Source organism: Dama dama, chromosome 12, assembly GCF_033118175.1.
Source record: "Dama dama isolate Ldn47 chromosome 12, ASM3311817v1, whole genome shotgun sequence".
NCBI lineage: Eukaryota > Metazoa > Chordata > Mammalia > Artiodactyla > Cervidae > Dama > Dama dama.
The window spans coordinates 21,120,277-21,135,044 of NC_083692.1; the positions used below are offsets into that span (position 1 = coordinate 21,120,277).

General features: G+C 38.1%; 1 protein-coding gene across 6 annotated transcripts in view; it reads right to left on the minus strand.

Annotated features, from left to right (window-relative positions):
* PCNX1 (pecanex 1) overlaps positions 1 to 14,768 on the minus strand; it is a 177,889-nt gene that overhangs the window by 114,580 nt on the left and 48,541 nt on the right. For all 6 annotated transcript variants that reach the window (XR_009695070.1, XM_061156770.1, XM_061156771.1 and 3 more), the window contains exon 6: positions 5,832 to 7,535. Coding sequence is in view for 5 of the 6 variants with exons in the window: in XM_061156770.1 (XP_061012753.1) it covers positions 5,832 to 7,535 (1,704 nt within the window). In the remaining variant the exon portion in view is untranslated. The remainder of the gene's footprint in view (positions 1 to 5,831; positions 7,536 to 14,768) is intronic.

Genomic DNA, 14,768 nt, shown 5'->3' on the forward strand with positions numbered 1-14,768 from the left:
AGCAATTAAAAACAAAACAAAACAAAAATGGAAGCAACACTGTAACAAATCCAATAGAGACTTTTAAAAAAAGCACCAATATACTTTCATGAGGACTGGGGTGACACAAAAGAGCAGGATTTGGTGAGGTAGGAGGTGAAGGTTTTTGTATCTCAACAATTGGAAAGTTATGAGCAAAGATACATATAGAAAACAATGCCACTTAAAAATGATGTGACTCATTCAGCTGATCACTTGAAGGATTCATATGTAGTTTTGTTACTTTCCAGTTGCTACACACTGCTAAAGCTGGTCTCTCCTAATAGCTCAATCACTATTAAATGAATAAAAATTTAGAAAAAACTCCTCAAGAAAGGTGTTGTTTTCAGTGAGGAGTGTCTACTGTAGGAAAAAGGAGTAAATTTGGAAAGATCATGAAAATAAAAATATGTTTTGGTACCACAAACAGATCACAAGCGGCTTAAGAAAACTCTTTAAAGAAAAAAGATGAAAATATGAAACATATACATACACACATTTCAGAAAATTAAGTACATATGCAAATATTCTGAAATACACTAAAATATTCTTCCAGGTAAAAAATTATTTTACTTAATAATTAAGTTACTATATGAAGAAATGCACATTCAAAGAATTCTTTTAAAGGAAATATTCTAGTCAGGGTATGAAATCCATTTTTTCCTTTTCTTACTTTCCATGTCAGTCAAGAATGATGCTAATATCAGCATGCAAAGATTTTGTTTTAATATAAAAACAAATGCTTATAAGCATCATTTTCTGGGAGGCCAAAGAACAAGAATCTACTGCACAATTTCTAAGCATTCATTCTGAATTAAAATAATTTCTATCTATGAAATTTTAAAGGACTACATTATTCTTTGACCCATAAACCAGCAACAATAGCAAACAACAACAAAATTATTAGCTGATTGAGAATTTGCATATCCTTATCGATACTTTCCATAATCCCAGGCAGTCAATCAAATACGGTTTGGTAGACAAAATTACATGATACTCTGGAGTCATTATCACACAGAACAGTTCCTAAAAGACAAAGTTTAAGGATTACTTACTTTCACAGGTGGTTCCTACTCTTTTTTAATCCTTTGTGAATGGTCTGACAGACCCTCTCTCCTGGAATACTGCACTCAGCAACATTTTTGAATCTATCTTCAGGAGATTCACCTAATAAGGTGTCATTAGTGAAGGATATATATTTGAAGTGACATATTTAAAATGGAAAACTTCCTTACAAATGATTAAAAGGCATCAGTGTCTTAGTTTTCATAATAAACATACAAAGAAGTTTTATACAGGGAAGCTTGTCAAGAGTCTGATCATTAACTGTGAGATGACCTGGACAGTTACTACCACTGGTTTACAATTGAGGAAATTGAGACACAGGTTTAATAGCTTGCCAGACTATCCAGTTAGGAATTAGAGATGGCATTAAAATGTAACTGTTTGATTCCTTATACAGAACATTACTGGTATTAGAAAGAATGGGCTGATCTGGGGAATTTGATATATAATCCTTATTTGCCTCATCAACAAAATGCCTCTTAACATTTTTTAAGAGAAGATAATTTTTCCAAGTAACTGAAGGATCCAAGCCTGTTTATTACATCTAATGACCACTCTTTGATGTGGTTTTATATGCCTAAGCTTTCTTCTCAGTATAGACTAAATAAAATATAAACTTTCCTTAGTCACATACACATTTATTAGTGAGTTACACTGCAATACAGCATTAAGTTATGATATTATGATGTCCTTGAACAAACAGTTCGCCCCTGCAGTTAATGACCTCCTACCATGTGTTTCTGGCACTGGTTCGGATGGTTATTCCAACTTCTGTAGAGTCAGCAGTGCATTTCTTCTGCTGCCATCAGTTTTAGCCTTGACAGGCACCCCTCCCTTTCTATTTATTTTCTTCTTCTAACTTCCCATGTGAACTGGGAAATGAGAAAATTAAATCTATTAGAATTTAGAGTCCCTCTATTCAGTAAAAAACAAAAGCTTTAATTCACATACTCTTTTTGGTTCAGTGGTCTTTGTCTTTTCTTTCAATGATACTTAGGATCAAATTTACATGTATGGTACAAGCCCTCATAAACTGTCATCAAGAAAATTTGGCTTTTCTTTATATAGTGACAATCCCTTGACAGAAGACTATCATTGGTTCCCAACACAAAAATATTATAACAGGATCCTATTTCATGCTTACAGAACCCAACTATTACATTTAAAATAATTTTCTCAAACAGAAAAACAGAGGTTAAGAAATTGAGAAAAAAAATACAAATAATGGAATGAACATAAATCTTTCTTTTTTGATTGTTCTTCACAGTCTATTGAATCAGGCAGTAAATAAGATTAAGTGACCCAAAAGAAAACAGGATACTTTTCTATCATATAATTTGTCTGTACTTTTTTATTTTTAAAATACCAGTCATAAGTTATTAAAGATATGCTTTATAATTATACAAGAAAATTAAATGCAAAAACAAGAGATCAACAACAGAAAATATCTTAGCTTGAACATAAAACTGTTTTCCTACCTAAGCAATCACAGAACATTATTGATGAAATCCAATTTTAATCAAAGTATTAGATTAATGGTGAGAAGTCCTATGAAAACAATCACTTGTTATGTGAATGAGTATCAAAAGATAGGCTACACATGTACTGCTGCCAAGGTGAGATTAAAATCTGTAATATTATATCAGATTAATATTTTTCTTTTTGATATTATGTAAGAAATTAAGAATTTAGATTTTTTATTTTTACTATTATTTAGTTTCAAAATGGCACAATGAGAGTATCTCTAATGTATTTCTATATTTAATCATTTTCTTTAGGACAGGATACACATGAGTAGCTGAACAGACTGGTCTGTGAAACAGAAGTGAAGTGAAAGTCGCTCAGTCATGCCCGACTCTTTGCAACTATACAGTCCTGGAATTCTCCAGGCCAGAATACTTGAGTGGATAGTCTTTCCCTTCCGCAGGGGATCTTCCCAACCCAGGGATCGAATCCAAGTCTCCTGCACTTCAGGCGGATTCTTTACCCACTGAGCCACCAGGGAAGCCCAAGAATACTGGAGTGGGTAGCCTATCCCTTCTCCAGCGGATCTTCCTGACCCAGGAATCAAACTGGGGTGTCCTGCATTGCAGGCAGATTCTTCACCAACTGAGCTATCAGGGAAGCCCAGTGAAACAGAAACACCAGCGCTATTAATATGCTTTTACTATGTGCCAGGCACTGTTGTAAGCATTTTAAATCTATTAAAGCCTTCAGTCCTCATAAAAATCCTATAGGCCAGATACCACTATCATCTCCACTTTAAGATGTGGAAGTCAAGGCTGAAGAAGGTAAGCAGCTTTCCCGGAGTCAGGACTACAGCAAGCCCACACACTGACAGGGATGCATGACACCATGTCACCATAGTAGGCAATCCCCTATTTTAGTTTATTTTAGTAAAGTACACTTCCTTAGTTTCATCCTTCCACGGGACCAACACCATTCAGCTCTAAGATAAGACAGAAAGAAATCACTGGAAAGCTCAGGAACACATCCAAATTCATTAGGATAAAATCCAATGGCTAGTATGGCTATACATTATAGTTAATGTATAGTTAATGTATAATGTATGCATTATAGTTAATGTGTAGTTAATGTATAATGTATGCATTATAGTTAATGTGTAGCCATACGCATGGTCAAGCTGTATCCTCTGTTGTATTGACACATTTCAGGAGTACAGAAAGTAGGCTAGATGGCTAAGAAAAATGTCTCCTAATCACCAACAAAAAAAACAACCCCAAAAACTAACAATAAATGTAACCTAACACATTTTACAAAGTATTTGAGAGTCTATATAACTTTTAAATAATGAAAACCAAAATACATTGCCTCCCAGTACCTCCAATCTTCCAAGAAACCAAGACTGTAACAAAATGAAATGAAAACTAAATATAAATCCAATATACTTAAGCAGTGTAGTTTTGTTCTTATTTTTATTCTAAACACAATGAAGCTCAGATAAAAACAGTTCCGACAATGTCTTCCTTTGGCAAAAAAAATGATTTTAAAGCCCACAGATGATTAAATTTATTCCACCAAAGCGAAATAAACGGAAATTTTTAGTTCCTTATTTTTTTTATTAATGGTGGATGGTTTGCTTTTTTAAAAAAAATAAGAACACAAACAAAACAAAAGCTGAAATCTGGGAAAATGAGGGCTCATATTTACCAAAGAGCAAATAAGACCTCATGTAACTTTTCCTAAAAAAAAAAACAGAACACCCCACCTTCCCTATGAAAAGGAAGTGGTATCTTTAATACAAAAGCATAAGATGTACTATCTTTTTACTTACATTTCAACAACATTTAGAACAGCAATACTTTTCTATCATTTGCATGTTCATTCTTAGAATTTATTTTAATCACACTTTTAGTAAAAATTAAGCTATGATTTAAAACCCAATGGTTCCCTGCATATCGCAAACACACATGATTTGTGTGAGAAATCACTAAAAGCATTTCAGACCTGTTACAAAAAACAGATTGACAGCCACATCAAAGACTCAAGAGAAGTTAATTACTATATTGTTTCCAGATGATTCTAACCACTTCCGATATAATTAGGTCTCAATATTTAAGTCAGACTAGTTTCTTCCTTAGGCACTAAAGATCACTTTTTACATTCCTATTAGAAATTAATCTTTGTTATAAACTATACCAAGAGAAGCAAGAGAATGTTTACCACATTATGGACTTAAAAAATTGTGGGTAAAATTAGAATTCTTTGAGAGAAAAAGCATGTTCCTTGTTTCATTATGTTTGTGCAAACAAAAACTCAGCTTAACTTTTCATAAAAGACTAAATGTCACTATACCAATAGATTGTAAACTATAAAGCCAAAGACATAAGCTTTATGACAGGATATGAGGTAGATGAGAAGAAAGTCATGTGCTAGCAACAGAGGATTTCCTTCTTCTGATGCTATTCAAGAATGAGACTCCATAATAACCAAAACAGAATAAGCAAACTATTCTGGGCAGGAAGAAATACCAAGAGACAACTCTGAAATAAACAAAATGGCCAATACACACTGACAATACAAAATCACCTACTGAATTGTGCACAATCCCCCATAAACCAAAAATCAATAAGCTAGTACTTTAACCAAAGCACTATGACTGTTACCACAAGGAGCATCATATATCCACTAATGGATAATAAACCACAAACGTAGATTAATAAACTTTAATGTGAAGTCACAGAAAAACGGTTTAATGACTAAAACTTGAGTAAGCAAGAAATAAAACCTAAGACAGAAACAAAGAAAAAAGCCATATGTTTTCAAAGTACACAGAGCTAAAGTAATATTTGGAAAAATCTTAGGTAACAGGTTGAGAGATCTCCTTCTCAAAGTTCAGTGGCACACACTGCGTAAGAGACACCTAGAAACGGTCTGGTGCCCTAATGAGATGCTACACTCTGTTGTTACTGTGGCTGTACAAAGGAGGAAGGGGACCAATTTTTTTGTTATTCCTGGTAAAACATTAACAGGTGGCAAATGGCTTAGAAAAGGTGAATACCATGAAGAACAAACTCATATGTAATACAACAAAAAACATTTTCTCGGTGTTCACATCAAAACCTTTTTTAAGATAACCATCTTCTTCATGGAAAGAGAGTTTATTTTAACAACATAGTAGATATGGGGCTGTTAACACAAAATAGACTCTAAGAAGCAGCACTCCAATCAATAACATCAAAAATTGCAGAGATTCTTGGGTAAATCTCCTCCTGCAATTTACTTACCTCCACTGACTGCGTCTTGCTCTTCGCCTTCAGGAAAAGCAACCTGGCTTGGCAAGCTATTCCTAGATCGAGTGACTGTCTCTAACTGGGAAGCCCGTCCCAATAAAGATAGCTCATCTAGCACCTCTCCCTCTTTGGCCTCCAGATCGGATTTTGAAGTGGTTAAGGGTTTTACGCTTTCAGGCGCCATGAGCCTACTGGAGTCGTTCAGACACGCTACCGTGCTGCTGTCCAGGCTCAACACTCGGGCCCGCGTCTTGGCACTGTTTGTGCTGGAAGTCCGCCGTGCTGTCCGCTTTTTGCCAGCTCCCTCCGGGCCCAGGTGGGCTTTGTGTGTGTGCTCAGAGTCGGTGCCCCTCTCCTTAGGGGCATGTTTGGTCTTCAGGGCACTGTATCTGCCCTCCGGAGACTGACAAGAGTGAGACGTGGTGCTAGAAGAGCTATCGCTGCTGAACTGGTGAGCAGACTGCACACTGGACGCTCTGCTCAAGTCACTTTGGTCACTGGAGTCCTCGTCGTGGCAGAATATAGCACTATGCGGCTTGGTACCGGAAACACCTCGAAAGGACACATAGTCCCTATGCCGACTTGAATCGAAACTGCTGGCCCGTTTTTTCCCTGTCCGTCTCCTGCCTGACTTATGGGCAGAGGCTGTCCGGTGGATTAGGCTGGAGGACTTAGGTCTCACATCCCCTTCCTTCTGCTTTCCACCAACATCTTTACTACCTTTCGAGTCCACTGACACAGCTGGCTTCTCACCCTCCTCCTCTTTGTTTCCAGCAGTCTTCCCAAGTGGTGTGTCCCCCTGTGAAGTGAATTCATTTGCATGGGGGTTTTTATTGGCTTCTTCAGATGCAGAGGTGCTGAGACCTTTCTGATTGTGCACGTCATCAGAGCCGTTAGAATCCTGGGCCTCCTGAACCCCACTATTCGTGCTCACGTCCACGGCAGTCTTTTCACTGCTAGTCCTTTTGTCACCGGCACAGCTATTCTCGTCCTCTGCCTCAGCACTGCCCTCTCTCTTCTGGCCGCTCCTCTTCGCCGCCTGGGGAGACCCCTCGTGCTCTGACAAGACGCTCTCGACGTGCGTGGAGCTGGTCTGCTCGCTTCTGTAGCTGCTGACGGTGCTGTGGGTGTCCCGGTCCGTCCCGCTGCAGTAGCTCTCCGTCGAGCCACTGCTCCGCGTGCTCAGGCTTCGCAAGCTGTCCATGCTTTTGTCTGCGTTCAAGGGTTTGCTCTTCCCACTCCTGGTGGGTGGCTGAGAATTACTGTTTTTCAGCTCGCCAACCAGCTGAAATTCCCCAGGTAAACACGAATTTTCCACCAAGGATTCTTTGGATCCAGAATGAGGCTTGGAAGATTCTAACTCACTAACAGGATCCAACCCACGTCTTTGCTGATACAGAGGGAAGTCATTCAGTGAGGTGTCTGGAAAAGCCACAGCAGAGCTAGAAGTCCGCGGCACACCCCGCGGCCGGTGCTCTTTCCTGTAAGAGTGCGAATGTAAAGGGACAAGAGAAGCCCCTTCGGTGTCGCAGGCACTGGACAGGGGCTGCTCGGCCTGGTGGCGGCTGTGACTCGGCAGGCTCACTCTGTCACTCAAGTCCCTGGGTAAGTCCTGTCCACACGAGGACAAGGACGGCTGAATGGAGACGAAGGAATCATTGGAGACCAGGCGGAACAGCTTCCGGTCAGCGGCCAAATCTGTTTCAAACATATATTTGGAAATGTTAACACAAATCTATAATCTGTTTTTCTACCATCTAACAACGGAAAGAATTCACAGTGTACCATAAATTACGCATAAACTATTTCCCAAGTAGCTCACTGAATAACAGTTGGCCAGTCATTCCAAAGGGCTTGTTTCTATTTCCCAGCTCAAGAAAGAAAGCATTCTACTAATGAAATGAACTGAACTTCCAAATCTTCAACAAACCTCAGAAAAAGTGCTATGGACTATCAACAATAAAAGAAGAAGCAACAAAGGATTACATTTAAAACAGAACTGGAATGCTGTGTAAGTTCTGTCCCTAACTTACTAACTGGGTAAAGGTGGGTTACCTTTTCAAGCCTCTGTTCCCTCATCTGTAAAATGTGGTATCAATCTCACCATGGGATAACTGAGTTAATAACATACTTGCTTAACACAATGCCTGGCACAATTAATGGTAGCTATCATTATTTTACCTAGCTAAATTTAAAATCTTTTTGAAAAACTAATATAATTGATTTTTCAAATCCACAATAACAGAGTAATCAGAAACAAACAAAAAAATCAAAAGGTTGACGAAGGCCCAGACCAAGGCCCAAGATATGGTATAATGATAGAAGATATCTTCCTGTTCACAATGGTTGAAAGTATTAAAATAATAATCACAGGGCAAAATACTACATTTTATCTTTTACCACTGATGCAGCAATTAAAAATCCTTCATGGAAAAAAATACATATTCCCCCAATATCTGTAAGATTATTCCTTAACCCTTCATTTAGGGCAGGGATCAGTGACTTATCATATATACTATACACACATAAAGATAGATAAAAATATAAATAAACCCATCTACCCACCTACCTACATTGTCACTTATCTTGAAATATAGATTGACAACCAAACTGTACAATAGCTGATTTTTTTATATACCTTTTAAACAGACAAGGATTGCTGAGTTTGCTGTTAGTTCAATAAAAAGAAATGTTATTGTCTTATTTGTCATAACTGCATAGGAAAAATACAGTAACAGAGTCTACAGTAAGTCAGACTCTTCCCAGTCGTTACTTTAAATCATAAAAGCATAATTTCCCCCTAAGATTAATATAAAATAAGAATGACTTCTAGAAATATTTACGGACTTCAAAAAAAGCTTAATGTAGGTTAGATCTAAACAACTAAAAATCTAAACTAGAGATACTCTCTAGAAAGTACCATATAAACTGTGATTTATAAATGACCTATTAGGCTTTATCTTGTGTCTTAAAGTCCTCAAGATAAGTGAAACCAATACTCTTTTCATCTGTTCAAAACTGTGCCACTGTAGATGGGTTCTTATATTCTCTAAAAAACCCAAATTTAAAAATCAGTACTGTATTTACTTTTCTACAGTATTAATTTATAATGCTATTTTTAAAAACTCTCAATATATGTCCCTATTAAGCAATTATGGGGTGATGTAATGTTCACATTTCAAGGATATTTTATAAAACAAAAACCTAACTGAGCAAGTAGTTGAAAATCCCTAATTCTAATATACAATAGACTTTAAAAAATACCAACTCCCAAGACATTAACAAAGCAGAAATTTAAGTTTTTCATTTTAAAAGACACAGTCAAATTTAATCTAATACATTTTTTTTCAGTGTTGCTAAATAAATATATCATAATAAGTTTGACTCTGTCAGGAAGAATTTTAGGTGGTTTTAGGAAATTTTAAGTAAACATGCTTTCTTAAGACAGTTTTTCTTCCTGGTAGTGATACTGTCAAAGACAGGATCAAACCAACCCAGAGAGATACTATTTTTCACATAATTAAACTTTTTTCCAGTGATTGCTACTAGTAGTATTCAGATTAATAAAGTCATCTTATGCACTACTCATGGTGTGCAAACTGGTGCAACCAACCTTCTACAAAGAAATTTGGCGAGGTAATCAAAAACCTTCAAAAAGCCTTTGATCAATAATCTACTTCTAGAAATTCCTGCTAAAAGATAAAACCAGATATTTGTACAAGGTTCTGAAAAAGATTATTCATGCAAAGGACACCAGAGATACAAGGTGACAGGTAACAGAGGAAGTGAGGATGAAGGAGGAGATGTGGATTTTTTTAGGAACGTAAGAGAAATAAAGCAGTTTGTTTTTTATAATTGCTGGGGATGATCTAGAAGAGAGGAGGAAGTTATGATTTTTGTTTATAAAAGTGACATGTTAATTCTATAAAATCCCGTTAAGTATGAGGAAGAAGATTTACATTTCTGCCACTGAGATAACTGTTAATATTTTTTGGTGTATCACTTTTTTCCTTTTTACTGTGATATAATTCACGTATCATAAAACTAACCCTTTTAAGAATAAAATTCAGTGGTTTTTAGTATATTCACAGATTTGGGCACTCATGACCACTGTCTAATTCCAGAACATTTGCATCACCCCAAAAAGAAACTCATAGCCACTATACTCATTTCCTTTTTTAGCCTCTGGCAATCACTCCTGTCCCTATGCATTTGCCTATTCTGCACATTTTGTGTAAATGGAACTATATAATGTGTGACTTTTGGTGTCTGACTTCTTTCACTTTACATGTTATATTATGTATCAGGACTTTATTCTCTTTTATGGCTAAACATGGTATATTACTTTTAACATTCCTATGAATACCCTTAGTATTCTCTTAGACTCTTACAGACTGGAATAATATTTTTTAAAATAACTTTATTCATTTAGTTTTCTGCCTCTGCTGGGTCTTTGCTGCTGCACAGGCCTTTCTCTAGTTGTGGAGAGTGGGGCCATTCCCGAGTTGCAATGTGTAGGCTTCTCACTGTGGTGGCTTCTCTCGTTGCAGAGACGGGCTCTAGGGCTCACAGGCCTCAGCCGTTGCAGTATATGGGCTTAGTAGTTGTGGCTCCTCGGTTCTAGAGCACAGGCTCAACAGTTGTGGTACATGGGCTTAGCCACTTCGAGGCATGTAGGATCCTCCTGAATCAGGGATTGAACCCATGTCTCCTGCATTGGCAGGCAGATTCTTCACCACTGAGCCGCTAGGGAAGTCCAGTCATATGTTTTATATAGTGCCATCTTTTTCACCGTAAATATTTTCTCATAGTATTGTGTAATCTTTGAATACATTTTAGTACCTGCATAGTGTTATTATTAAGACAATATAATTTATTCAACCTTTTTATTGCATGTTTTTATAGTTTTTTTTTAAGGAGTTTTATAACAACCCGAGATGAAATTCACCAAAAAGTAGTCTATTGTCACTGTTTTCAATTATTATCCTCTGACATGTATTCTACTCCCAATCCATTAAGAAGCTATCAAGGTCACCAACACCCTCTGTGCTGTGAAGTCCAATGGTCAAGTCTCAATCTCATAAAATTTGGCCTACCAGCAACATCGGACAAAGCTGACCACTCTCCCTGAGATGTGGGGAAACACCCCTCTACCTCACTAGTTGTTCCAATTCAGTCTCCTGGATTTATTTAGATTGCAGTGGTTCAGAGTTCGACTGTTAGAACTCCTTCATTTTTCTACCTATACTCTCTCTCTCTCTCATATGTTTCATCCACCTTTTCTGGCCCCAAAATAACTAAAATTCATAAATACTTGTAATTAGTTCCTCCATCTGCTACCCAGCTCAGTACTCATACAGGGATGGCCTAGAGTTCTGATCTTGGGTAGGGAAAACATGAATGAGGCTGAGGAGGGAAACTGCAGATAATCCCTTCTTAGAAAACATACATGACACAAACCCACAACATCAGTTTTCTCCCAATCATTTTAAATCAGGTTGATAAAATGAGTGCCAACTGGTCAACTAACTGCTAACCAACTAACTAAAGGTCACTGTCTTATAAATCCAAACAGCCAGAGAGCCAGAAGCGTCTCAGCTGATATTTAAGCCAGAATGAACAACCGCCACTAGGTGGCGCCAAACCGCAGCCAGGACGGACTGGATCTGGATCAGGGAACCCAGCCGCCTGAACTACAGGCCCAGCGAACCATACAGGCATTCCCTGCTAGTTCACGAACTTGATATTAACCCAACCCCACATCTGACATAACTGAATTTTTCTTTTTTAATTTATACACTGAAAACTCCTAAATTTAAAACCTCAACCCAGATATCTTACCTAAAATCCAAGCCTATCTAATTATCTACTAATTACTGCTGTTCAGAGGTCCTACAGCAACTCATACCTGATATGGCCAAAATGAACTCCTTCTCGTGCCCTTCACCATGCTCTCCCCACTTATAAATCACTCCTTCTCAGTTTCTCCTTTTCAGTTAATGAAGAATCCATCCTCCCCATGATTTAACCCTCAAATCTTAGAGTCTTCTATGACTACAATTTCTTTCACATGCTATTTCCAAATCCATCATATCCTTTCATTAACATCTGCCACAGCCAGACCGGGCTTCCCTGGTGGCTCAGCTGGTACAGAATCCACCTGCAATGCAGGAGACCTGGGTTCAATCCCTGGGTTGGGAAGATCCCCTGGAGGAGGGCATGGTGACCTACTCTAGGATTCTTGCCTGGAGAATCCCCATGGACAGAGGTGCCTGGAGGCTACAGTCCATGGGGTTGCAAAGAGTTGGACACAACTGAGCAGCTAGGCACACACAGTCAGACCACTTCTCACTACCCTGATCTGTGCTCTGATTATTGCAATAATCTGCTAACTGCATCAGCCTCTGCCCCTTTTAATACACACTCAAATAATACAGGAGCCAAAATGACTGTTACAATGTAACAGAGACGATGATACTTCTCTGTTCAAAATTCTATACAGCTGTTCATCTCATTGGAATTTGAAAGCAAAATCTCTAAAATTGCTTACAAGGGACTTCCCTGGTGGTCCAGTGCCTCTGTGCTCTCAGTGCAGAGGGCCTGGGTTCGATGCCTCATCAGGGAACTAGATCCCACATGCTGCAACTAAGAGTCTGCATGCCACAACTAAAGATCCTGCATGCCCCAACAAGGGCCCAGCACAGTCAGATAAATAAGTATTTTTTAAAAAATAAATAAAATTAAATGGCTTACAAGACTTTAACGTGGCCCCTCGCTCACTCTGTCCCAGCCACACTATTTCTGACAGGCATGTTCCTGCGTTGGGACTTCTGCCTGTGCTGTTACCTCTGGCACAGAAGCAGTCTCACTCCTTCTCCTTCAGGTCTCTGCTCTCAGCAAGGCTTCCCCTCGACCATTCTGTAATATTTAAACTTACAATGCCCACAGCGCCCAACCCACCACTCCGTATCCCCTGTCTCTATTACTGCATACATGTTTGATTCACAGTAGCATGTTTCCATACTAATAGTATGAAAGCCACAGTGGTAGAAAATTTTGTCTGTTCATCAACTGATTTCTAGTACTTAGAATGGTATCAGGCACACATGAGTACTCAATAATAATTGTTAAATACATGGGGAAAATGTTATATGATAAAAGAAGTTATAAAACTGTATGAAAGCAGTATAGGATAGTGATTAAAAGCAGAATTTAGAACTGGATTTGAACTACAGGGCTGCTGCTTTGCAGATAGGTGATTTTGGGCAAGTTTCTTACAACTTCGCTACTCTGTAAAGTGAGAATAATAACACTGTGAACTTCAAATGCCTGTCATGAAGATCAACTGGGTGAATGCATATCAAGGGCTTAAGCGATGACCTAAACCAGGGTTTGATTAACTAAGGCCTGTAGAGCCAAAGTGGCTTTCTGCCTGCTTTTGTAAATAAAGTTTTAGTATAACACAGGCATTCCCACTCATTTACAGGTTGTTTACAGCCTCTTTCACTCTACAACAGCAAAGCTGAAGAGCTGCAGCAGAGACCAGTGGCCAACAAAGCTTTAAAGGAGAAGTGTGCTGACTCTTCACGGGGCAGCAGTATGCACTCAGTGACTGTGTATGTCATCACTGTCTACGTCAGTATGCACCTGCCAGGGAAGAGCTGTGTGAATATAATTCCCAACCTGCCAGACTACAACATTCTTGCTCACGCAAGGTACTTCCCAGATGAAAATAAAGAGACCTACGACCCATAAGTGCAGTGGCATTAGCCCCTCTAAGATCACTACCCAGTTTCTGAGACACTGCTGATTACGTATTATACAAAAGAACACTGTGATTCTCAGAGATTAATTCACCTTTCCCTTTTATAAGAAAATAGTTTTCAGACCATACAGTACCTTCAAATGTATTTTTTTAAGGGGAGGGGACAGGCTGTGAGGGATGGTCCACCAAAGCAATTAAATAATGATGAGGTACTAAGCAATTACAGTGATAAACCTAAAATTCTAACAAAACATCCTTGTAAGAATCAAACCTGGGTAAAACACTACATTAGTGGGAAAATGTCTCCGTTCAATGATCAATTTGTAACCCTATAAATAAGTTTCATAATTGAGTACAATAGGAAATGTATCAGTCTGCCTGCCTACCAAACATCACCCATAAACTAACAATAAGAACAAAAAGAAACAGGCTGGAAATAGGGAGACGGGTTTCTGATCCAATCCTGGCTCACTGATTATACAACCTGGGATAATCTCAACTGGAAATAAATGGGTATGGCATATCCATCCTTTCATGTCTGAAAATCAAAAATCAAATTCAAACATGTGGTAGTTCTTTAAAAAAAAAAAAAAAGAACTCTATAAAATCCAAAGTACTCATTTACAATGAAGTTGAATAAGGAGGAAAAAAAAATCATTTAAAACCAAAATTTACATTACAAATCTGCTACAGGAAGACACCATGTTGGAGGCAGACAGTTTCTCAGTAAGTCCAACAGCAAGTTATTTCTCTGTCAAACACACTGTTGTTTCTGCAGCCGGGCAACATATGCAGCAGTTGGCATTTAGAGGTCATACTGAATGGAAAAGAACAGCTTTACATACTAGGTTATCAGTAAGCTAAGCAAGATGCTCTGACCAACTAAAGGAATAGCAGATTCTCATCTCCCATCTCATATTCATTCTACGGCATATGCTCACAAACTTTCTCTATTTACTTGGCAGAACATGTGAAGCTGAATTCCAAAAGCTATGAGTACTTATAACACTGTGCTACTGTTATGCTAGCAAATCATTTTATTTCAATGTTTCTAAAAAACCACACTCAATTATTACAAACGTCTGCCAAAATATGAGCAGCACATTGCACAAATTCACCCTGGTCATCACAATACATGATGCTGCCATGAAGTAAACTGTTCTTAC